The sequence below is a fragment of the Mchenga conophoros genome, linkage group LG3 (genome assembly GCF_057382185.1).
Source record: "Mchenga conophoros isolate Kocher_MC1m ecotype Shallow Benthic linkage group LG3, M_conophoros_male_GT1.1, whole genome shotgun sequence".
In the NCBI taxonomy this organism is placed as follows: domain Eukaryota; kingdom Metazoa; phylum Chordata; class Actinopteri; order Cichliformes; family Cichlidae; genus Mchenga; species Mchenga conophoros.
Window position 1 is genome coordinate 47,962,456 of NC_140528.1, and position 24,284 is coordinate 47,986,739.

The 24,284-nt window shown below is 36.5% G+C and overlaps 3 protein-coding genes across 8 annotated transcripts; 2 read left to right on the top strand and 1 right to left on the bottom strand.

The window, feature by feature from the left end:
* Positions 1–622: 622 nt before the first annotated feature.
* On the top strand, positions 623–6,549 carry LOC146579101 (butyrophilin subfamily 1 member A1-like). Of its 3 annotated transcripts, none has more exons than XM_085260965.1 (7): positions 623–698; positions 967–1,071; positions 1,443–1,551; positions 1,916–2,167; positions 2,893–3,174; positions 4,466–4,588; positions 4,741–6,549. In XM_085260965.1, the coding sequence occupies exons 2-7, from the start codon at positions 1,042–1,044 to the stop codon at positions 5,250–5,252; spliced, it is 1,308 nt and encodes a 435-aa protein (XP_085117091.1). In that variant the 5' UTR covers positions 623–698; positions 967–1,041; the 3' UTR covers positions 5,253–6,549. The 3 variants fall into 3 exon arrangements, with proteins under 3 accessions (XP_085117091.1, XP_085117082.1, XP_085117075.1); XM_085260956.1 differs by having other exon boundaries at positions 1,001–1,071; positions 1,826–2,167; XM_085260949.1 differs by having other exon boundaries at positions 1,826–2,167; positions 4,741–6,548.
* Positions 6,550–7,838: 1,289 nt separating this feature from the next.
* Positions 7,839–17,333, top strand: LOC146579102 (butyrophilin subfamily 1 member A1-like). Its single transcript, XM_085261095.1, has 6 exons — positions 7,839–8,202; positions 9,414–9,522; positions 9,721–10,062; positions 10,684–10,965; positions 12,319–12,438; positions 12,736–17,333. Exons 2-6 carry the CDS (start codon positions 9,423–9,425, stop codon positions 13,245–13,247), a joined length of 1,356 nt encoding a protein of 451 aa, XP_085117221.1. The 5' UTR covers positions 7,839–8,202; positions 9,414–9,422; the 3' UTR covers positions 13,248–17,333.
* LOC146579103 (low affinity immunoglobulin gamma Fc region receptor III-like) lies at positions 13,599–23,535 on the bottom strand. Of its 4 annotated transcripts, XM_085261115.1 has the most exons (8): positions 21,812–23,535; positions 21,379–21,423; positions 20,401–20,655; positions 19,984–20,232; positions 18,707–18,883; positions 18,359–18,391; positions 17,468–17,542; positions 13,599–14,435 (listed from the first exon to the last, which is right to left on the bottom strand). In XM_085261115.1, exons 1-7 carry the CDS (start codon positions 21,831–21,833, stop codon positions 17,469–17,471), a joined length of 855 nt encoding a protein of 284 aa, XP_085117241.1. In that variant the 5' UTR covers positions 21,834–23,535; the 3' UTR covers positions 13,599–14,435; position 17,468. The 4 variants fall into 4 exon arrangements, with proteins under 4 accessions (XP_085117241.1, XP_085117261.1, XP_085117251.1 ...); XM_085261135.1 differs by lacking the exon at positions 21,812–23,535 and having other exon boundaries at positions 18,707–18,880; positions 21,379–21,764; XM_085261125.1 differs by lacking the exon at positions 21,812–23,535 and having other exon boundaries at positions 18,359–18,388; positions 21,379–21,764.
* Between the last annotated feature and the right edge of the window lie 749 nt (positions 23,536–24,284).

A 24,284-nucleotide genomic window follows, 5' to 3' on the forward strand; every position in this document is an offset into this window, starting at 1 on the left:
GAGTGAAAAGGGTCCAGGGAGCTAGAGGAATTGATCCATACTGGCCCATGAAAGAAATGAAAGAACAGATAAACCAGGCCTACAGCTTCACTATCCAGCCACTGCACCTAAGAGTCTTTGATTATTCCTCCAGCATGGTGACTTTGTGTCATTGTGGATGAACTGCATGGGTTTAACAGCAGACAAAACCATACACCAGATCATACACCAGTAATGACTGAATAATATTTTCCATGACACATAGAAACAACAGCAAAAACACACAAAAAAAGAATGCAGTGAACATGTAACACACAAGCACATTCATCATCATGAGCTTGACATTGAAATGAAATGGCCACACATACATTTTTATTGTGCCTTTAATAAAAAAAACAACATTGTTTTTATTACATTATTATGTTTTTTAACATCAGTGGAAAATCTGTATTTGTAACAAAACTTTAGTGTTAGTGAAGTATCATCAGGTGTTTCATTATCTTTCTCATGTTGAATCAGTGTAAATGTGTTGCTGAACAACCGCTGTCAAATACAATTATACATCATAGCCTGTGATTTTATGATAGTTGGAGCAGTTCCTTGTACCAAAGATCACGCAGGCGGTCAAAGTACACACTTGCCTTATTCACGTTCAGCACAGCCGAAGATTCTGTGTAGCGTGTTGAACGCAGGTGCAAACTCACTCAGAGAAACAACCGGTAAGTGTGTGATGTTACTTAAATACAGTTTTATTTAATTTCTAATGGTGGTTCTTTATTGTGTAGATAAATTGCAAACACATTTTCTTGTTTTATAAACTGTGTTAACTTTGTTAGCTAAGTTTTCATTATATATAAAATACTATATTTTAAGTTTTTCTTCTGTTAGCCATCATAAAAATAACGGCCAACCAGTACAGCTTTCTTTTCTTAAACAGGAAGTAGTTTAATGTCAGAATCTAAACACTTTTCTTCTTCCTTGTCTTAGTCCACCTTTATTTTTGGTGTTAATGTATTACCAGGCTGTGCTGGACTTTGTGATCAAGCGTATAACTAACACAAAATGGCAGTCTTTTTCAAAATGGCAGTATTGGTAAGTTTTTTTTTGTTTTTTGTTTTTTTTTATCATTAACTTACCCAGTATAATCTGGTTTAAAGTATATTTGTTTTGCTGATCAAAAACACAGATTGCCAAAGGAAGGTCTGTGGCAGAAAAAAAAGGGAAAACAAAATAATTAGCTTTGCAATAAAATCATTTTTTTAGTGCATAGTCTACATCAGTATTCAAATTGGTATTTTGTTTCATGCCATTGGCTAAATTTTACAAGATGATCAGTATTTTTCTGTTCACCTGTTATTGGTGATCTCAGCTGATATTTTTACTTGTTTATGCTTTTTGCTGTCTTAAAGTCATGATATACTTTTTAGTAATTCAAATTTTGGGGCTTTGTATTCTTTATCCAGAAGTCCAGGATGAATTCCCAGTGTGGTCAACCCACTTTGAAACGTCAACCATGCACTTTGTTTTTTCACCACACTGTGATCCTACTCCTTCTGACAGATATAAGGACAGGTAACATCTACACAAACGTTATCAGCTAAAGTAAATACATTACACAAAATATGTCATTTTTGGAGGTCTGTGTATATTTTAGGGCAGCATGGTGGCATGGTGGTTAGTGGTGGTGGTTAAGCGGAAGCGAATGGATGGATGGTGTATATTTTATAATTTGTTAGGTGTACAAAAATATAAATGAAACTGAGCAGTCAAGCTTAAGCTGCAGATAATCTAAGAACATTAGATAAACATGACTGTAAGTTACGAAAACGTTGTCCTGTCCTTTCAGGTCAGTCTGAGACAGTAACATCTTCTCAAAAAATAATCACAGTAGTTGGTGAGGATGTCATCTTACCATGCTACTTGGACCCTGCGACAGATGCTGTGTCTAAGATTCTGGAGTGGGGGAGACCTGACCTGGATCCCAGATTTGTCCATGTGTGGTTTGAGGGTCAAGACCATCTGGTTAATCAAAACCCATCTTACAAAGGAAGGACATCACTGTCCACTGAGAAACTGAAGCAGGGAGACCTTTCACTGAAACTCTCTAAAGTAAAACACTCTGATAATGGCAGATACAGATGCTTTTTTCCCTCAGAGTCCAAAGAATCTACCATTGAACTTCTTGTTGGTAAGTGGACATTTTTCATTACACTGCGAGATACAGATGAATGACAAATAATTGTCCCTGTAGTTAGGACACCCAATGCCTTTATTATGCTGTTGGGAATGTCTGGATGCAAGGGTTTGAGTCCAATTGTGCATTTACAGGGAAGGGTCACTGTTCATATGAAGCTGTTTTATATGGGATTACCTTTATTAAGTGATTACACATTTCTATGCTGAGACAAAAATGAACACCTATGGAAGATTTTTTACCATTGAGTTAGACAGGGATCTCCACAACCATCATCAAAACACCAAATGACAGTATGTGTTATTTGGTGTAATAACTGAAGGTGATTATTCCTCTAGTTTACGTCAGTGGAGTTCAGATGGTGCTTGGTGGCCCAACTCCTTGCTCATTTTTCTTTTATCACACCCCAGTATCGCTACCCTTTATCAACTACACTGGAACATGTTTTGTTTTCGTCTCCAGTAACAGCTGAAGTAAAAAAGCCTGCTGGAGGTAAACTATTGGCAGGAGTAAATTATTGGAACATCACATGGCTGTTCTCACGTTGTGGTTGAGTTACCAAGTATGTTACAATTAGAGGAAGTGAAGTATTGGTCAGCTTTGAAAAAAGCAGTCAAAGTTTTTTCCGCACTGATTAAGACGTGTTTTACTGCTGATATCATTAATCAAATACACTGTTCTGTGAATGCATGAACACGTCTCATCTTTGCCATCCTCAGGTTCACTTTCCTTACCTACAGTAGCAGAGGTCAACATAAACAGGAGTGCAGTCGCTTTACAGTGTAAGTCTGCAGGCTGGTATCCGGAGCCTGAGCTGCTGTGGATGGACAGTGATGGAAACAGCCACTCTGCTGGACCTACAGAGACCCTCAGAGGTCCTGATGACCTCTATACTGTCAGCAGCAGAGTGACTGTGGAGAAGAGACACAGAAATACTGTGAACTGTATAGTCCAACAAAGGGATATCAACCAGAGCAGAGAGACACAGATGCATGTTTCAGGTAATGTTTTCTTCTGAAATTTGCAAAGAAATTAAATGCAAATCTAAATTCATTTAAAATTTGATATAAGAAACATTTCTATTTTCCTAAACTGAAAGAACAATACTGGATAATTGATATGATGATGAATTCAAACTGTTACAAACTGACTTTGTCTGTATGGGGCATGAGAGGTGTAATACAAGGGCAATAGCACAAGCTGTTTATAAGCTCAGACTACAAACAATAAAGTGTGTGTCAAAATTTATTTAGCGGTTTTTAAAAATTCTTACAGTTTTACATGATTAAATTATGTAGGAGTGGAAAAGGAAGCAAAATAATCTCCAGGGTCTCCAAGGCCAAAACAACAAACAAAAACTCCAAGGTTCACATAAAAAAGAAATGGCAGAGAACCCCTACCAAACGTCCACTAACTTCTAAATAGCATGACTAAATTGTAAAATTGGCTTCCAAAGCACAAATCAAAGAAAGCAAAAACAGCACTAATGTTTTCCAGGACTCAGTAGCCAAAAGACAAAGAGAGTAACACACTTGCTGCTGGGGGGATTATGCTGCTCCACAAGTGATCTTGATGATGCTCAGCTGTGTCAATCAGGTGTAGAAACCTGGAACAGAGAGCGAGGGAGAGAACAACTGTCTTGCAGGAAGAGGCCAAAAAGGTCAGTGGATGTAACACAAACCAATCCAATATCTGACAGTTGATGAAGTTACTTCACAATTGATATTTGGCATTAAAGAAAACCACCCAGTGAGGCTGAGTATTTCTGAACTGAAGAGGGACGAGTTTTCCAGTCTGTGAAACATTGACTGGCTGTGATTTCTAGACCATCTGGTAGCAGTGCCTTAAAAATTGTCTAGATTTTGAAGAGAAAATCATTTTTGTGGTCTGAAACAACTCTGAAAACCATTTTCAGTCAACACAGTTCATTTCTGCATCAAAATAACATCTGAGCTCAATAAACATAGATTGAAGAGAAGTGGGAAACTGTACTGCTGTTTTCAGCACACAGTCCAAAGTAATGTAAAGTGATGTATGTGGTAGCTTGGACATCTGTGAAAGCCAGCCAGTCGGTACATAATGATACATACTGGTTTTGGAGTAACATCAGCTGCCGTCTTTGTCAGGGAAGGTCCTTCATGTTTCAACAGGTTCTCTTTGTGGTATTTCTTTTAAAGTATAGTCTCTAAGTGTCTCATAAAATGATTATCTGTTTTATTTACAATTTGAATGCATGTCTGAGCATTATTGGAAGTTATTATGAATTTAATTATCTTGTCTTTTTAATTTTAGGTGATTGTGTTGCAGTTCCACCTTCTTCTGCCCTCCGTGTCAGTATTATTTTGGCAGTTTTTCTCATTTGTACTTGTACAACAATCGTTGTTCTGTGGATATGGAGACAAAACAAAATCAAAGGTAATCATATTGGTCTATCTGCTAGGTGTCACCAAATCTGTACTAACTCAAGTTTCTAACAACTAAAATCACCTTGATTAACAACTTAATCAAGGTGTGTGTACCATTGTTCATCAGACAACTTTTACATAACTAACTCTGTACTTATGCAGAGAAAAAGAGGCAAACTAAGGATGAAGCTGAGGAGAAAGAGAAAGAGCAGCTGTTGGCAGAAAACAAGAAGTCTGAAGAACTACAGCAGAAAGAGGAAGAGCTGAAAGACCTGGAGGAGCTGGTTAATATACTGATTGAACAGGAAAACGAACTGAAGAAAGTAAAAAATGAACTCAAACAACAAAGGGATATGGTGGATGGTGAGGTGAAGGATATTGAAAACAAGCTTCAGTCAGTGGATAAGAACACAGAAAGTGACAGAGCAAAGGGATACATGGATCTGAAAGAAATAATAACAGAAAGCAAAAACAAATTACTAGAGAAAAAAGCAGCAAATTCAAAGCTGCAAGCAAACATTGAAAACCGTCTTCTTAGAACGCAGCACATACATGATAAAATGACCCAAAGAAAACCGGAAGTGGAGAAACAACTGGCAGAGTTACAGAAACAGAAAGATGAGATTAAGAAGACACTTAATTTAGAGCAAAATCAGGAAACTTTAAACATTTAGAAAAATTCTCAAACCTCATGTAGAGAGGTTTGAAAAGTACTTCTTGTATGTGCTGATGGTACGTACCGCCAGCCTGTCCTTCCATGATGGCTCATCTCATCTCCTTCTCCCCTTGTTTCTCAGGTGTCTGCTACCTGAGGTATTCACTAAGCACATCTGTTGTGGCCATCTTCCTGATGTGCTCATGGATGTTTGTTGTCTCATCCTGGACAGTGGTTCTGCCACTCATTAATGCACAGTCACCTTTCTTTGGTTTAGCGTACAGACTCAGGGTGATCGATTTGGGGTGAATAGGAATTAGAATAAGAATAGTTTATTAATCCTTAATTAAACTATGTGCGTCCTCCTTCTCCAAGATAATAAGAACAGTAACAGACTGAAATTAAATAATACAATATATAACAAAGAAATAGCTCTAATATATACAAATATACAGATTATAAATATCCAGAATATTACAAGGATTAAATATGTATGGTTTTACTCTAAACTGTAAAGTGTAACTGAAACCCCATGCATGGTAAAGAGCTTCCTTGTCTTGATGTCAGTGGCTTTTATCTCTGCCTTTGGCCAGCTTATTATCCCACCTGAGTACCTGATCACAGGTGAGATACAGTGTTTAGGTGTTGATTGCCTGGATCTTGTTCTTCATATTCAGCTGACTCTTCAGGTCTTACCTGACTCTCTGCAGGTATTTCCCTGTTACAGCTTTCCTGACAGCCTCTTTGAGGTTCCCATGTGTATGGGCCCAAATTGTGGTCATAAATATTTTGTACTTGTAAATCAGAATGTGTAGTTGTGAGTTTTGTAACCTTCAAATGAAAATATATGAAAATATGATGTTTTTGCATCTATAAATTAGAATTTGTGTGTGTGTAAAAAAGAATTGTGTTTGTAAAACATATTTACGCAAGTTAGATGGGTTTTTTTTTTTGGTAAGGTCTGCTTACATATACAGAGCAAAAAATCTATGTGTAAAACTCATGTTTCCCAGCTGCGTGTAAGTTTCAACTTACAAGTACAAATTTTTACCCGATTTTTCGTCTTTTCTTCAAATTAAACTCCAGTTTAAATTTATAAAGTAATTTCCACCTCATGTTCTGTCAAATACTTACATCGTCTCCAAGATCCAACTGTGATAAACATTGTTCAGTCAGTGTGATTGATAATAATAGGACAAATGATCATCAATCAGTGTGTAATATGCAGTCCTGTGTAATATAAATATATACATACACACACATACAAACACACACACATATCCCCAACTAGCCATCCTCTCTGAGACTGATTCAAGACTTATGTTATTATTGGGTGACAGCATCTCAAAATACTATCACCCTCAACATCTTCTCAGATCCATTTCATGCAAAAACGGAGCAAAGTAAAAATCTGTGTCGTTTTAACCCAGTGTTAAGTTAGTCTTTTGATATTATGTGATATTCAGTTACATCTATTGGTTGTTTTGTTAGAACGTGCCCTACAATAATTGCAAGTTTTACAATGTCACTGATTTACGCGTGTTTCACCACAGTCAACTGGGGAGTAAACTCTGGTGGGAGGGGCGGTAAACTCACATGGCCTGTGGCAGTGGCAGAGTAAGCTTGTGTGAGCCAGCCATGATATCTGTACAAGCAGTAGCCTTAAGATATTCACTATTCATTCTCCTGCTAGTGGTGGAGGAGACTTTTCTAATGGGGAAGAGGCCCTGCTGTCCTGCCGTCTTAATGGTGCCGCTGAGAGATTAGAGGCGGCCACATATTCTTCTGGAACATCGACTTTTGGACCCAAGTAATCACATACACGTTTCACAATTTATTCAGGGTCTGACAGCAGTTCACCATCTGTGTCCAATATCTAATACAAATTTCTGAATTGGAGCATGTATGTTCTTGAGAACTGACCGTGTCCTCCCCACACCAGGGGAAACCATACGGTCCTGATGCATCGGAGATTTAAAAAAAAAAACACTCCTGTGAGTTAGGCCAAATTCATCTGCCAAGACAGCAGCGTTTGCAAGAGACTCAACTTTTTTTTCATTTAAATAAAATACCACATGCTCTAGCAAGCATTTCTTAAAACCCCCCAAAAGCACTAGAAACCTCAGCTGTGCGAAATCTTTGACTTGCTAGCCTGACACCATTTATCAAAAAGCAACCTTTTTTTACGTGCAAACTTCATATATATCTGGTTGTCCCTTTTCCCACAATGTCAGAATTTCTGTCGGTACGCTTCAGGCACCAATTCAAAAGCAAGCAATACTGTAGCCCTAACCACGTCATAATCCAAGCTTTGGTCCACCGAGAGGCTAGCACACACCTCCTGAGCTTTACACACAAGCCTAAACTGCAGCAGCAAGGCCCAAACCTCCTTCAGCCAGTTCAAAGCCTCATTACATCCTCAGCCAATGGTACGGCTCCACCTGGAACTTACGTAGGTACAAACAAAGAGAATGAATAACGCCACCCTCAGGTGTGAGGAGCACAAACAACACACAACATCATGACATGGGCAGTTATTCTTTGTTAAACTAATATATTGGTTACATCTTCTGAACTGCTTGAGTCAGATAACGGGTCTTGTTTATCTTTGGTTACTTGATATTCTAAAGAATGATACAGACCTCGACACAGGCTACATTTGGACACGCCCCATTTACACATGCCTCAGGGCTTCAGTGTCAGACGCAACATCATTACCCCCACCCATTGTCTGACTGGTTGACCTAGCAACGTGCAGCAATAACCCCGACTGTATCATCTGTAATCAGAGAGCTGTAAAATACTATTGTATATCAAAGGCTGTGATTTTATGATAGTTGGAGCAGTTCCTTGTACCAAAGATCACACAGACGGTCAAAGTTCACACTTCCACTTTTCAAGCTCAGCACAGCCGAAGATCCTGTGTAGCATTTTGAACGTAGGTGCAAATTCACTCAGAGAAACAACTGGTAAGTGTATAAAGTTACATAAATATAATTATATTTTAATCTTAACTGTACTTCTTTTGTTGTAGTTCTAATTTGATAAACGTAAATTTAAAACTAGTTCTCTTGATTTATACTGTTGTTCGAGTATTTGTTCACTGAGCTTTCATTAAATTGTGTTTCTTCTTTTAGCCATTGTAAAAACAACACTCTCAACCAGTTTTTTTCTTAATTGGGCAGCAGTTCGGATCTCTTTTTACTTGCTTGTCTTAATTTGCCTTTACTTTTTGCTGTTAATGTATCACCAGTGCTGGACTTTGTGATCAAGTGTATAATTATCACAAGACACCACACTCACACACAGCAAGAAAAAAAGACCAAATGAAAAGGGGGAAAAAAGATTGCACCAAGGGGAAGATCTGTGGTTGCAACATATTTTCCCACAAACCTCAAATAGGAAAAAACACTGTTGGGAAATGTTGCAATTAAGATAATTAGTGTTTCCCTGCTGATTTTAAATTGCATTTGGCACTAACAACAGAATAAAAGGCCTAGAGCTGTAACCCCAAAAAAGCAATTAAAAGTGGAGCCGTAAGACAAGAAAAACCTGTGCATCTATGTGCCATTGTATAGCTACAATACCATGATAACATATTAGCTAGATACTGGATACTAAGGGTCTTATGATACAACATTTGCTGCCAACTGAGGATATTGCACGGAATATCACACATTGAGCAGTTTTGGGGTTTTTTTCGAGACCTGCTCCCGTTCGATCCTATCACTAAGTTATGTGGAATGATCTGTTTTATGTTGTAAATTGTTGCTGACTTAAGAGAAGTAATTAGCAAATTCACATTTTTTTAAACAAGTGATCTCACAGACCTTATTTTACGTTTTATTGTTTTACTACTCATTTCAATGCGGTACTTATTTATATTTACGCACTTACAGTAGTAACCAGAATAGCACAAATACATTTGACTAATTTGACTGTTGATTGTATTTTAGGGGAGCTGTCTCTACTGATATAATATGGTATATGGATCTAGGAAGTGTATGCACAATTTAAATTATGATAATTCACTGAATTTTTAACTGATCTTTGACAGAATGCTTACTACTGAATATACAAACTTGATATCACAGTAATTTAATATTTAAGGTCAACTCACTCTGTGCAATCAGGTTTGAAGTATGTTCTTCTTCCATGGTTCTTTTCTTTCTATTTCCAGAGCACCAGGATGTTTCCCCAGTATGGCCAGCTCATCTTGAAACCTCAGTTATGTTGTTTGTTTTTTCACCATGCTGTGATCCTGCTCCTTCTGATAGATATTAAGACAGGTAACTTCTACACAAACCTCAACTAATTTGAATACTTTAAACTCAATATAAAGTTAAACGAGGTTTGACGATATTTCACGATTTTGCACATATACATCAGCACAATAGAAATAAAATTAAACAATCAAGAGTCAGCTGCAAAGAATCCACAAACATTAATGTGACTGTAAGATATAAACTTTGTCCTGTGCTTTTCAGGTCAGTCTGAGACAGTAACACCATCACAAACAATAATCACATTAGTTGGTGAGGATGTCATCTTACCATGCCACCTAGAACCTCCATCAGACGCTGTTTCTGAGATTGTGGAGTGGGGGAGACCTGACTTGGATCCCAGATTTGTCCATGTGTGGTACGAGGGCCAAAACCATCTGGTTAATCAAAACCCATCTTACAAAGGAAGGACATCACTGTCCACTGACAAACTGAAGCAGGGAGACCTTTCACTGAAACTCACTAGAGTCAAACACTCTGATAATGGCAGATATAGATGCTTTTTTCCCTCAGAGCACAAAGAATCTATCATTGAACTTCTTGTTGGTAAGTGGACATTTTTCATTACACTGTGAGATACAAATTAAAGGAAAAACTTTAACACACAGTAAAGTGATCCTTACAAAGATGTCTCTTTATATGCGGAGCATTTGGCTGTATAGTTACATGAAACTGTTGCAGTTAATATAAAGCTGTTTTAAGTAATCAACTTTATCCAGTCCAGTCTTTGCTGGTTTTTTCCATTATTTTATCACACACCAGTCACTTTGTCCTTTACCAACTACAATGGTGCATATATTGTTTGATTTTTGCATTATATGGCAGGAAATAAGAAGGTTGATCCTATGCAGGTTTTGAATATTTTTGAAAATAATTTATCTTAGTTTTCCATCTTCATCCTAATAGAGCTTTGTACACTATGACCTTGTGTGAAACTGGCAATAGCAGTTTCTTGAACTGTGACATTTTCTAGCAACAGTTCAACCTTTATTTTCCAGCTGGAAATAAACAATTTGCAGAAGTAAATTATTGTTAGAACATATAACTCTGCACAGTACGCTTGGAGGGAACCTTTATCCAAACTGATTAAACCATTTTTATTGCTGATATAATTGACCAGAAACACTGTGCTCTGTAAGAACACATTCTTCTCTTTGGCATCCTCAGGCTCTCTTTCATTACCAACAATATCAGGAATCAACATAAACACCAGCAGGGTGGTGTTACAGTGTGAGTCTGCAGGCTGGTATCCAGAGCCTGAGCTGCTGTGGTTGGACGGTGAGGGAAACCTCCTCTCTGCTGGACCTACAGAGACCCTCAGAGGTCCTGATGACCTCTATACTGTCAGCAGCAGAGTGACTGTGGAGAAGAGACACAAAAACAGCTTCACGTGCAGAGTTCAGCAAAGGGATATGAAACAGAGCAGAGAGACACACATACATGTTTCAGGTAAATTGTATTTCTTTTAATCTTTAGAAATATAAATAAAAGCAAAATTTGATTTTTTTAAAATGCTATAGTTAATTGATTGCACTAAAAAGATCATTATCAAATCTTAAAACTGAAAAAAGATTTTTCCAAATGGACACAAGGAACAATATTTAAAAATCTCTATAATTTAAAAAGAACCCAGTGGAACATCTGACAGTGGATGTTTGGACATAATTGTTTGTTTTTTTTAAATACCAAAATACCTCTCTATGGAAGGGGTGTCTTTTTGTTTTGTTTTGTTTTTTCCACTCTGTGATCTGAAGACCCTATGTTATGTGTACCAGTTCAAGGATGACCCCAATCCAGAATGCTGAAGGCAGAAATCAAACTCGAACAGATGCAGGGAAATCTGAAGAATATATAAAGTCCAAAACCAGAGAGTGGGTTAAGGAATACAGAACAAGAGAGCTCTGGGTAGGCCTGGAAGCACTGGGAATACAAAGCCTGGGAACACACAGCTAGCACGACACAACATTGAACAGATGGAGACAGACTGAACACTACAGACATACGGAGGTAGAGGGATGTGAAAAGAACACAACACACAGAATACAGCAGTTACCAAAATAAAACTAAATATAGCTAAATGTGCAGACAAACATACAAAGACAAGACTGGACAGAATGGGAACACAAAAAAGAATTTACTAAATAAGCCCAAGGTTCTCCAAAATTTAACTTAACATGAAATAACAAAACCATACAGAAATTATAATTATATAATGCATCAGGCAATAAACAAGACATGCATTACACGTAGGAAACTAGGAAAACCATCACTGCATTAAAAATTGTTGTTAATCTGTAGTGAAAAGGATCAAGAAAAAAACACTTTTCTAGTCTATTTGAGCACTCAGAGCTCCTTTTACTACTAGGCTCATTCACCCAAACACACTTTCATGCAAACAATTTTTTAAAATGCAACAAAGCACTTTGTTTCACACTTGCACACACGCACACACTCCTAATGGGTGGAGGCAAAAAGGACACTTTGACATGTAGACTGGAGTAGCCAGGGATTGAGCAACCAACATTGTGATTGGTAGACGACCCTCCTAAGTCTCAGTTGCCCCAATTCGTATGTTCGTTAAGAATATGAAAAATATATATTTTAATTTCAAATCTACAGGAAACAACCTCCTCTGATTCCATACACTTATACAATTGCTTCTGGCATCATTTTTATTAACTCAGATATGAAAGAAATGTTTTTTTCTCTTATTTGATTTTTTAGACATTATTTATAGAGTCCCAGAATTTTGGGGAAAAAGATCTTTGTATAAATGTAATTCCCTTGTCTTTTTCATTTCAGGTGATTGTGTTGCAGTTCCACATTTTCCTGCTGACCGTGTCAGCATTATCTTAGCAATTTGTTTCATATTAACTGCAGCAGCTATTTCTGTGTGGAAATGGAAACAAAACAGATCTAAAGGTATCTAACTCTGGTAACTCTTAACAATTTAATGTGAATAAGCATTAGTGACCTTTCCAGTGTACCTACTGTATCATGATAGATTCATTTAAAAAGCCCCTGATCCTAGACGCATGGCCCAGAATCTATAGCAATGAAATGTCAAAAAAATCTGTTTTGTTGAAGGGTAATTTCTAATATTCTTTATTTAATGTCCATTATCATCCTTCAAACCGTATTAGAAATGTTTTAATTAAATTATGTGACACATTTTTTTCTGCCAATTTCAACAAAATAACTATTTATGCGTTTACACAGAAAGAAAGAGACAGAAAGTAGAAGAGCTGCTCGTGGCAGAAAGCAAGAAGTCTGAAGAATTACAGAAGAAAGATGAAGAACTGAAAGACTTGGGGGAGCTGATTAATATACTGATGAAACAACAGATTGACCTGAAAGAAGTGAAAGATAAACTCGGTGATCAAAGCAATACATTTGCATCTGAGGTGGAGAACCTGGACACGCAGTTTCTGGAAGTGGATGAGAACACAGAAAAGGACAGAGCAAAGGGATACATGGATCTGAGAAGCATTATAATTAAAAGCAAAAACAGATTACCACAGCAAAGACCAGCATATGGAGAGATGGAAACAAACATTGAAAGACATCTGATTAGCACGCGGCAAGCATGCAATAAAATGAGAAACATAAAAACAATAGCAGAGAAACAGAAGGAAAACATAATTTTGCAACTGTCAGAGATAAAGAAACAGAAAGAAACTATTCATAAGAAATCAAATTTAGAGTCAAACCAGGAAACCTTAAATATTTAAATACAACAACTACTTAAAAAAACAACTCAGGTGCTAAAACAAACACACACACATATATTTTAGATGTACTGTATATTAACCTAACAATATTTTTTATTTGAGTAGAGTTAAATAAGATCAACTTTAGATGTGGGGTTTTTGAAATACATGAAGGTAAAGTTTGAGCTTTCTTTTTTTTCAGCTTGTTTGCTTAAATCTCTAGCAAGAGCCATTTGCTCTTTTGGTGAAAAGGCTTAACTGAATAAAAAAATTAATATGTTTTTGCATTTTTCTGATGACATTTTCTGAAGGCAGTTATTTATTTATTTATTTAAAAACTGTGCTGTAATAGAGAAGAAATCAAAGTTATCATCTTGTCCAGATTAGATCTCATTTATTTCTGTGCTGCAGTTCAGCCATTCAGACATGACTCGACACATAATGCACATCACATTACATCAAAAGGTTCTTCAAAAAATAAAACCATACATTTCATAAACAAAACAAATAAAGTTACATACTATAAAGTATTCTGGCAACCGTCAGTGCTACCTCTGGGCCTTCTTCTTAATAAACGAGTAAGCTGCTGATAAAATGAGAATAGCCTGTATCCCTTTATTGGGTGAGAAAATCATGACATATAATTTTCTTAGGTCAGATGGAAAAGATATCTGATCCTTAAATGGCTTAATGGGCCTAACAGAGCATGATACAGATGTATAACATGCTTATAAAATACGATGTAATGCAGCAGATGAACTTATCACAAAATATATAAAACATATAAACAGCAATATGAAACAAACACATAGATAAAGCAGTAATATTACTCAAAAATATTTCATGTTTAACTGAAGAAACATAAAACTGAAGTTAATATGCTTGACGTTTATTTTCAGGGATATTTTGGTGCGAGTGCTTACACACTTTAACTTTTTAAATGTATACCTTTTCACTGCCCAGTGCTAATTTATTTATTTAACCATTGCTAATTATTTTAAACTTTTCTAACAGCCTTCATCAAGAAAGAGCAGTCTGTGTCTTCACCTCCGCTCTTCTATATATCTCTGAGCTGGCACTTCTTCCTCCTCCTCTTCCTCACACTGTTGAATTTGTCCTGGTGTATCATCAAGAGTAGAAAAACCTTGTGTCTGGGCACCTCTCGCCTTGATGGATTTCTCAGTCTCTCTTGACTCTGGACACACAATCCTAAGGCAAAGTAAACCAACCATGGCACTTAACAAAAAATAGCAAAAGTTACAGTGGTCCTGAGAGGCCAAAAGGAGTGCAACTTAAGAAAACACCATCAAATTAAAAACACCACAAAACACAACAGAAATCGAAAAAAGATTACAAAGAAAGAAAACAAATAGAAAAATGCAGCAAAAGCTAAAAGAATAAACAAATCAGTCACTAACTTGACAAAGCTGATGCGGAAGTGTGGTAGTGGATAATTTTGTTGCAAAAATGGCTGAATGCTCAAACAGCATGACGAAGAGTAATGTCAGGGTTCCTGGGTTGTGACCCAGTGTTTTCAGTTCATTCATGTTCACTGTTTATTTTCCACATGTTCTACTTCCTATGTGTCAGATTATGTTCAGCTGTGTTCTCATCGTCAGTCAGTCCGTCAAATAGAACTCACGTTCTACTTGCTTTAAAAGCCTCTACTTTAGGATGCACACCGTTCATGCTGTCTAAACACTGGCAGAAAGCTGTGGAGGACAGGAGGGCCATGATGCTCAGCTGAATATCACTTTTACGGTCCTCCACAAACATCAGGATCATTTACACTAATGATAATGTTAGTTCAGTTATTTTGCTGCCTAATCTGGTTATATCGGTGGTGCTAAAAGGACGTTTTTTATAAGGAGAAACAAGCAGAAAAATAGTAGTTTATTCGGATTAAACCTGTGTTCTAATCCTGCATCTTAGCACACATGTGATTTCCATGTGTAAAAACTGCAAGTGTCCAGAGTCAAGACAGACTGAGAAATCCACTGCTGCATGATGTTATCTTATAGATATATTTCTCTTTTACTTTTATTATAAAAAGAAGTTTTATTTTTATTTATTGCATTTAGAGGGCAGGTGACCTCTAAAGGTCCTCTAAATTGGAACTCTAAATTGCATTCTATATATATTCTAATGTCTTAAGCCACAGTTATATCTGTCACATTGCATGTCTACTTCAGGTTAAGCGAACATCCAACGGTTATATTCACAATAACCACAGTATCTACCAGCATATAAAGTAAAACTGTATTGTGGTATAACTGCTAAACTATAATAAACCACTACCTTAAAAAACAAAAATTGAAGCTCTAATAGGAAGGCAAATATAAGTTTGAAATGTTGAAACATTTTAAGAATAGTAATTCTAAATGTTTGTTGCTTTTCAAGGTTTCTTTTTTGTTTGTTTTAGTCTTGATATGTCATAAATTCATGAATATATCTGACAAATATGCTGTTTTCTATATTCCATTGTATAAACTGAATCTGAAAATGTATTTTTATTATGTTTCTAATTAATACATGTACATGTCTTCTAAATGTATAATTAATAGATCCACATAATACAGGTACAAATAAAGAGACACATGGGCTAAAAAATAAGTTTATACAGGACAGTGTATTACATGCCCAATATAAGAAAACTGGCCATAGAAGTTACAAAAAGTTATGCAACTGCTCTTCCAGAAGTCACATGTATTGTAACTGAAGTCAACGAGTCAAACATAAATGCAGCTGCCAGTATAATATATGAAGATAACACCTAATAACACCTATAGCAATTAACATAATAAAAATGGCTCTTTGCTGTAGTTAAATAGCACTAAAAGTTGACCTTTGCAAATTGGGTTTACTATAATATTCACTTATTATTTATTGGACTCTGTTAAGTGCATGCCCTGCCTTTTGTATGCAAGAGTCAGAAAGATTTTAAAATTAAAAACAAATGCTAAATAATTATCGAATACCTTTTAACTAAAACACACATGTTTTGATACGGTGGAATTTTAGATAAACTTAATCTTTAATCACTTCTTTCCTATTTCTTTTTTTTTCTCCATGTCAGACATCTGCCAGTAAACATGTTCAACTCAAACTCATCTGTATTGAGAGCTGAGTTGTAAGTGTTGTAAGATACACGTAGCTCTTACTTCTAAGCTGGTGGCTTAAGAGCAACCAATCTTGAATAGATGAAAGTAAATGCTAAAGCAACATGAAAAGCATGAAAATCAGAAATCTATTCAACCATCACTTGGATGGATCATTTCAGAGTGGTTTAGAAGCGCATCATAGTGCAGAATCAGCACTTTTAATCATGTTCAGTGATCTTTTATTAATTGTAGATTCCAACTTCAAAGGTGATCTTGACCCTCTGAAAAACACATTTGGTATTAAGCGTGGTTTTTGACAATATCTTTACATTTAAGAAAGAAAATGCTGATGTCAGAGCTAGTTTTTACCCACTGAGGCTCTTAGGATAAAACATAAAATCCAAATCCAAATGCCTGTGCGTTTGGATTTGATTGTAATATTTTATTTGTTTCAGTCATTAAATTGCTTCTGGTTGTACCAAGAAGTTAAAGAAGAGAGGAATTTGTATCTTTGTTCTAGCTTCCCGTAAACTTTGGAACAGCCTGGCCTCCTATTAGGACCTCACCAACACTCAGTAACACTTTTCAAAACCTGTTTCAACACTAATTTTCATGCCTTGGCATTCAATCTAGACTGAGCCTTCACATTTCTATTTAGTTTTTTCTTGTGGTTATGTGTATTGTGTTTTTATTATTGCTTTCATGATATAGTTGAACAGTATTTTGGTCAGTATTGTTTTTTTTGTGCTTATAAATGAACTGACTTGACTTGGCACTGGATATTTGAATTTAATGTAATTTGTTTTATTCATTGTCAATTCATAACAATCATCATCTGGAGGAGCTTTCTTACTAATTCCACTTCCCCAGCAAGTGGGGCACACCCTGAATAGGTTCGTGTCTATTTCAACACTAATATAATGCTCTTTGTGTCCCATTGTCAGTGAACAATCAAGCAAATCAAAAATATAAATATATGTCAAATACAGAACACTATAAATTATGATATCATGATTATCATCATATTTTAAGATATATATTTTTCTATAATTTATAGAAAAATATATAGTTTTCCTATATGGTTTTCCTAAATAAAGTAACAATAATAATAATAATAATAATAAAATGTAAAATGAGTACCTCATTTCTTTTTCTGTTTTGTCTCATTGTTGTAGGTATCCATTTGTAGATGAGTTGCCTGAACATTTTTATACACTGAAACAGATAAAAAAAGTTTTGAAATAAGTAGTATGTGGTGACAGAAAGATAACTTACTCATTAGTCTATTTGAAAGACATTCTCACATAAAAACACTCACTCTTGGTGATACTGTGTTCCAGCTTCCTAATTTTACAATTAGTTCACTGAGACTCAAAACTTCGCAGGAGAGATGAGTGTAAGATTAATAAAATAAACATAAACACTCTTACAAACACTTTTACAATACTCACCAAAAAGACTCAAAAACAACACAAACTTCCACAAATCTACTACAAACTGGACCTTGGAACAATATGCTTATTCGCACACCTCAGTCACATGGTCACTGAACACATCTACATTATGCTATATTTGCAAATTTTACACCTTGCACATGTCTTTGGCTTGTCTTCTCTACTAAAACCTGACCATAACCTGAACCTGGTATTCAATACCTACTGCGCAATCATCTCACTTTACTGCAATTGCACATGACCACGTTGTATTGTTTGGGTTTCCACTGGCGTGGAATTACCAAAAATAGAGAGGGCATAGCCTAATATATGAAACAAGAAATACCGCCATGTAATCCCTTTATTTCAACAAAGTAACTGTATTCTGAATACCACCTTTTTAAACTGAATAGATTTACTCATATTTTGTATTTTAAATACGTGACGTAATGTATTCCCCAACACTGTCTATTTTTTATATTCTCATAAATGCAAAATGGGGGGTTTGTGGTGAAACGGCATTTTGGTACGCTGTATACTGTGTATGTTGTTGTATTGACAATAAAGACCTTGAATCTTGAATTTATAAACTACTCACCTGTTACTGACATGACAGCGTAAGAGCTTGCTACTAGGTGGAACAAAATAAAATAAAAAGAAGAACAATAAATAAAAAGTTAAAGAACAAACAGATAATCTTACATTAATAAACATCCATTTAATAATTCCAAAAATTATTTCTCTTTCTGCCTTGTTTTGCCACTGAACACATTAATCTATTGTTATTATAAGTGCTTTACTGCACATCCAAACTGAGCAAAAGACTTCTTCTGATATCTACCTCAATGAACATCATATGAATTAAATTGTATTATTTAATTTTCTGTTCACCTTAAATTATTGGCACAATAAATAAGTAAATGCACAAATATAGAAAGAAAGAAACCTGTGTGTTTCTGGCAGTAATGTAGTCCAGCCACTATTATCACATCCACAGCCAAAATGATCAACATAGCAGGCAATATGATGGAGAGTCCAGTGGACCTGGATGGAGAGCTCTTCTGTTCAGTCTCTTGATCATCTTGAGGTATTATCTCCTGAGGTGTGGGAGCAACATGTGCTGCTAACACAATAAATATACAATATTGTATTTTGTTAATTTTTGTTAAGTATTTCAAGATGATGAAATGGATAACAATCTAATCTATATTCCCTTCACGTGAGTGAAGACAGTGTTAGTTTCTCACTAGATCAACTAAATCAATAACTCAAAAGAAACTGCAATGACCTTTTGCACAGTCATGGTCAGCAGACGATTCATTCTAATAATTCTGGAGATAGGATTGTGACGCTGAAAAACTTGTTCATGCATTTATTACTTCTATGCTGGAGTAATTCATTATTATCAAGATGTCCTTAAAAAATCCTCATTAGAGCGTTTCCCTCTCGGACTAAAGGCTTACTTGTTGTTCCTAGAGTATTTAAAAAGTAGAAGGGGAGGGAGAGCCTTCAGTTTTCAGTCCCCTATTTTGTGGAACCATCTTCCAGTTTGGATTCGGGAGACAGCCTCTCTACTTTTAAGATTAGACTTAAGATTTGGGCTGGATCAGTTGCTCCTGAATCCACCTTTATTTACACTACAATAGGTCTACACTACTGGGGGATTCCCATGATGCATTGAGTATTTCTTCTTTACTCACCTTTTCCACCCTCTATGTGCTAAATACACCTTTCTTCGAGTTAACATTGTCCTGGTTACATTAGTTATCTAACTTATGTTAAAAAAATAATAATAATGATGAAATATTATCTCCACTTACTCAATCATAATCTATGCTAAATCTGAACATTATATAGTAGGACATGAAAGAGTGAAAATTATAATTATGTTTGAAGGCTGATGCCGATATTGCGCAAAGCAACACTGTGCCTTACAAAACTAGAGCTTTACAAACCCCAAAGTGTGGCTTTATTCTTGAATAAAATTCAGTTCAAGCATTTCCTTAGTATGCCTGATATTTTATATTCTTACATGCAAGCAGAGACTGCAGAGACCTGTTTTAAAACTTTAATTTTCTTCTAGCACCACTACACAAAGTTTAGAATATAGCAAAGAGACTATTGCGTGTATATTTGTGCATTGCATTTGCTCAAATGCAGAACTGTATAGTTTATTTGAAAATATTATGCATCCATTGTGCTAAAAAAAATGTCATAGCTCACCTGTCACAGCCATCCAGCTCTCTGGTGATTTCCCTTGAGATTCAGAAAAGCTGCACTCGTACAGTCCTTCATTAGACTTGGAAACATGGGGAATGGTTATTTTTCCTGCATATCCAGTTTCCAAGTAGTGACCATCCTTGTAAAAATCAGCTGGAAGATTTGAAGGCATTCCTTTTTTTCTACAGCCCAAAGTGACATTATCTCCCTCCATTAAAGGAAAAGCGGGAATCTCCAGGATCACATCTCCTCCTCAAAAAACAAGAAGATTTATAATAAAAATGAATACATTGACATCCCCCCTGACTAAAGTTAAGATGGCTGTAAAAACACATTTAACTCAAGTCCATCTTGATTTTTGAGTCTTAGTAGCATATTGAAATTTTGGAAAAATGTGAAGTTAGTGGTTAGTAAACATACCCTTGATGGTGATGGTGACAGTCATGCTTTTCTCTCCATCTTCATTTTCACACCAGTATTCTCCACTGTGTGACTTAAAGGCAGGTTTAATGTACAAGAATTTTTTTGATGTTTCCCACTGAGTAGAATTTAAGCCAAGCTTTTTGATCACTCTCCATTCTGCTGGGCCATGAAACCCCGAGCAGTTTAATGAGATGGAGTCATATTCAAAGAACTGCAGTCTATTTGGATGAACATGAAGATAAGCTCCTTCTGCTGCACACACACAAAAATAAGTAAATGGATAAAATGAAATAAAAAAATGACTAGATGAAGAGATTGATATCTACTCTTAAAAAAAAGTGAATTTAATAGGGACCACCCACTTTCAAGTACAGTACAATAAAAGTACAATATACTTTTTTCCCCAAATCATTTTCTTAGGAAATAGAAAGATAAGCCATGTCTAGTATTTGTAATTGTTATATACACTAACCGGTCACTTTATTAGGGACATATGTTCAACTGCTCTTTAGCAAAATGGCTAATCAGTCAAATCAACAATTAGAATAGAAAACAAAAATGATCTGAGAGACTTTGAATGTGGCATGGTGCCAAATGGGTTGTTGTGAGTCACAGATTTATCATAGATAGACATTTTTTTCAAGCACCCCTTGATTTCATGATAACACCCTTAAAGTAACAATACAAATCGTATAATAGCAATTTATGTTGGTATTGTTTTTCTGACCGTTACATTTTCCCAGCTTGAAGGGAGTAAAGGTTGGAATGAAAATCGGGTTTAATGTGCAGTGTCATGATGGCACTCACACCGAGGCATCACTGATTCAACAACAGGTTTGTCATTACATTCAACCAGGCACAAGCAAAGTGTACCTAATAAAGTGACCAGTAAGTGTATTCAGTTAACAAAAGTCTGTCTTACAGACATTTGTCGCTGTTAACAAAAGTTTGTCTTACATTCTTTAGCATACATACAGTATTTCTGGTCTTGAGCTATAAGCAGCAACAGCATTTTCACCACTGTAGAGACAAAAAAATTACACATTACAGATGTCTTTATATGTAAGACATGGAATCTCAACAGCAAAAAATACTAATACTACTGCTGCTAATAATAATAGTAATAATACTAGTCTGGCTTTTATATACTTTTAGTTCAGTGTCCAGCTGACAGCGATCAGCAGAAGCAATTTAAAGTTACCAAATGATCTGGTTTCTTTAAGGCAACAGAATTAACACTTGCATCATATAAAAATCGTATTAATCACTCAGTTTAAATTCACATGCACTGTGCTTTATAAATAAATGTGACTTCTGAAAAAAGCATTAACAAACCGCTTAATAGACACACACATCCATGGATTTTATTTGAATGTTGATTCAGATGCAAATGAGGATCAGTACTCACTCAGTTTGATGCAGAGCTCCATATTGTACCTCACATGGGCCTCACTATTTAACTGAATACAAGTAAAACGTGACAGGGTAGTACTTCCCTTTTTCTGTGCAGCATAGAAGCCACAACTACGTGTGGGGGATTTTGTTTTTTGTCAACCTATCTCTTTAACTGTCAGAAGGAAGAGCCACTGTTACTTCACACAAGACATACAACAACAACAGCAATCTTTATTTATAGAGCACATTTAAAAACCAGCGGTATACCAAAGTGCTTAACATTAGAGACAGAGCAGTAACATGAGTATTATAAGGCCTTAGCAAAGTATCAAATATGCTCACAGGTCAATACCACTAATACACAGGGATAATATAAAATGCATATTAAAATAAAAACATAATAAAAGCACAAGCCATAAAAAATATGTATAAGGAAAAATAGAGTAAGTCTAAGAGTCAGGTGCGAGCATTAACAAGCAGGACAGGCGAGATTAAACAAATAGGTTTTTAACCGTGATTTAAAAGATTGAATGGAATCGGACATCCGGATCACAATAGGAAGGTTATTCCACAACTCTGGTTAGCCAGGGCAAACACCCGGTCACCTCTAGACTTCAGCTGAGATCTAAGCTGCACCAAGAGTAACTGAGTAGATGATCTTAATGCTCTGGCAGGAACATACGATTTAAGGAGTTCCTTAAGGTGGCTCGGTGCTGTGTTGTTGGTAATTTTAAACGTAAGCAGCAGTATTTTAAATTGGATGCGGTATTTTATGGGTAGCCAATGCAGGTCAGCTAGAACAGGAGTGATACAGGCAAACTTCCCAGTTCTGGTCAGAATGGGTGCCGCAGCATTTTGGACTGTCTGCAGTCTATGAAGGAGGGCAGAATGAAGACCAAAATAAAGTGAGTTGCAGTAATCCAGCCTTGAGGTCACAAAGGCGTGGATGAGCTTTTCCAGGTCCTTATGCAGAACATACTGCCTAGCCTTAGAGATGAGACGGAGTTGGTAGAAACTAGATCTAACTACAGCAGACACTTGTTTATCGAGTTTGAACGAGCTGTCAAGCAACACGCCCAGATTGCTAACAGTGTCAGAAAGGGAGCTGGTAAGGGAACCAAAGGCATCACGAAGTTAGCCACGAGGAATGTTGCTGCCAAATACCACGATTTTAGTTTTCTTATCATTTAGGATAAGAGAGTTTGCTAGGAGCCATTCTTTGACCTCGCGCATGCACTCCATAACGCGGCAAATCTCCGTTAACGAGCTACCGCAGATCGCCCCGTGCGTGGGGCTGGACAGCGTCAACACGTTAACGAGCAAACTGTGCTAACGCACTAGTTCCCACCAATGTAATTGAGCATCGCGTGGCACATCTGATATACTGTTTTACTTTTTTCCATGACGCGCTTACCTTCAGGGTCATACGTCACATGAAAACCAAAATAGTTCCAAATGCCAGATCTGAATGAGGGTGGGGGAGGTTCAATTTCAGGTAGCGTTGAGGCAGTTGCCATGTTGCAACGAGCTTAACTTCTGTCTTGCTAGCTTGCGCTGCGCTCAGTGGATCTGCGCTCGACAGTGCAGGCTAGGCGGAGTAGTCGAACGCAGATCCACTGAGCTCTCAACACAGACAGCATCGTCAGAATAAAAGTTGATAAAATAAATTAAAAAATTTTGTATTGTTCGATACATATGCGTACCGAACCGAAAGCACTGTATTGAACAGCTCAGTACCGATACATGTATTGTTGCACCCCTAATATATATATCTATATATCGATATATATATATATATATATATATATATATAGATAGATAGATAGATAGATAGATAGATAGATAGATATGATGTTCCTGGGATCTGCCGGAGCCACACTCACTTATATATAACGTAGGGTTGGTTAGCATGGTGGCCTAGCCTAGTGACGCTTAGTGGATACTAATGATGCGAAGAATCATGAACGAATCGTTCAATACTCGAGAATCACTTTACTGACTCATGAATCATTCATGAGCCAGTAACTCAACTCCAACTGACTCACTGACTCATCCCTCTTGCGGTTAGTTTCATTATTAGAAATATATCTAGCTTATAATTAAAATTGTGGAGAAAAACACAACATCCAGTATCTTAACAAAAACATTTCTGCTCTGAAATGGAAGAAAAAACCCTGAGTAGAATCTCACATCAAGACAATAGCTCCTCGGTTCACAGTAGCATCGCTCTGCTAACATGCTAACAACACATTTGAGCTACTCACCCCCTCCCTTCCTGTGCTGATTTGTAGGGTACGCGAATCACTCAGGACTCACTAACTCCTTCCTTTCCCGTGCTGAATCATAGTGTGAAGGAATCACTCACTCACTCACCCCCTCCCTCCTGGCTCACAGCTTCTTCTTCTTCTTCTTGGTTGGCACCAATGTTAAGACGCATTACCGCCCCCTGGCTCACAGCTCAGTGGACATTTAGATGAGAAAATATA

Coding starts and splice junctions, on each gene's coding strand:
- LOC146579102 (XM_085261095.1), top strand. CDS start 9,423: ATGTTTCCCCAGTATGGCCAGCTCATCTTGAAACCTCAGTTATGTTGT. Junction 10,966..12,318: donor GACACACATACATGTTTCAG/GTAAATTGTATT, acceptor TTTTCATTTCAG/GTGATTGTGTTGCAGTTCCA. Junction 12,439..12,735: donor GAAACAAAACAGATCTAAAG/GTATCTAACTCT, acceptor GCGTTTACACAG/AAAGAAAGAGACAGAAAGTA.
- LOC146579103 (XM_085261107.1), bottom strand. CDS start 21,448: ATGTGTAATTTTTTTGTCTCTACAGTGGTGAAAATGCTGTTGCTGCTT. Junction 20,233..20,400: donor TGTCACCATCACCATCAAGG/GTATGTTTACTA, acceptor TTGTTTTTTGAG/GAGGAGATGTGATCCTGGAG. Junction 17,543..18,358: donor CGCTGTCATGTCAGTAACAG/GTGAGTAGTTTA, acceptor TATCTGTTTCAG/TGTATAAAAATGTTCAGGCA.
- LOC146579101 (XM_085260956.1), top strand. CDS start 1,042: ATGGCAGTCTTTTTCAAAATGGCAGTATTG. Junction 1,552..1,825: donor TCTGACAGATATAAGGACAG/GTAACATCTACA, acceptor CTGTCCTTTCAG/GTCAGTCTGAGACAGTAACA. Junction 3,175..4,465: donor GACACAGATGCATGTTTCAG/GTAATGTTTTCT, acceptor TTTTAATTTTAG/GTGATTGTGTTGCAGTTCCA.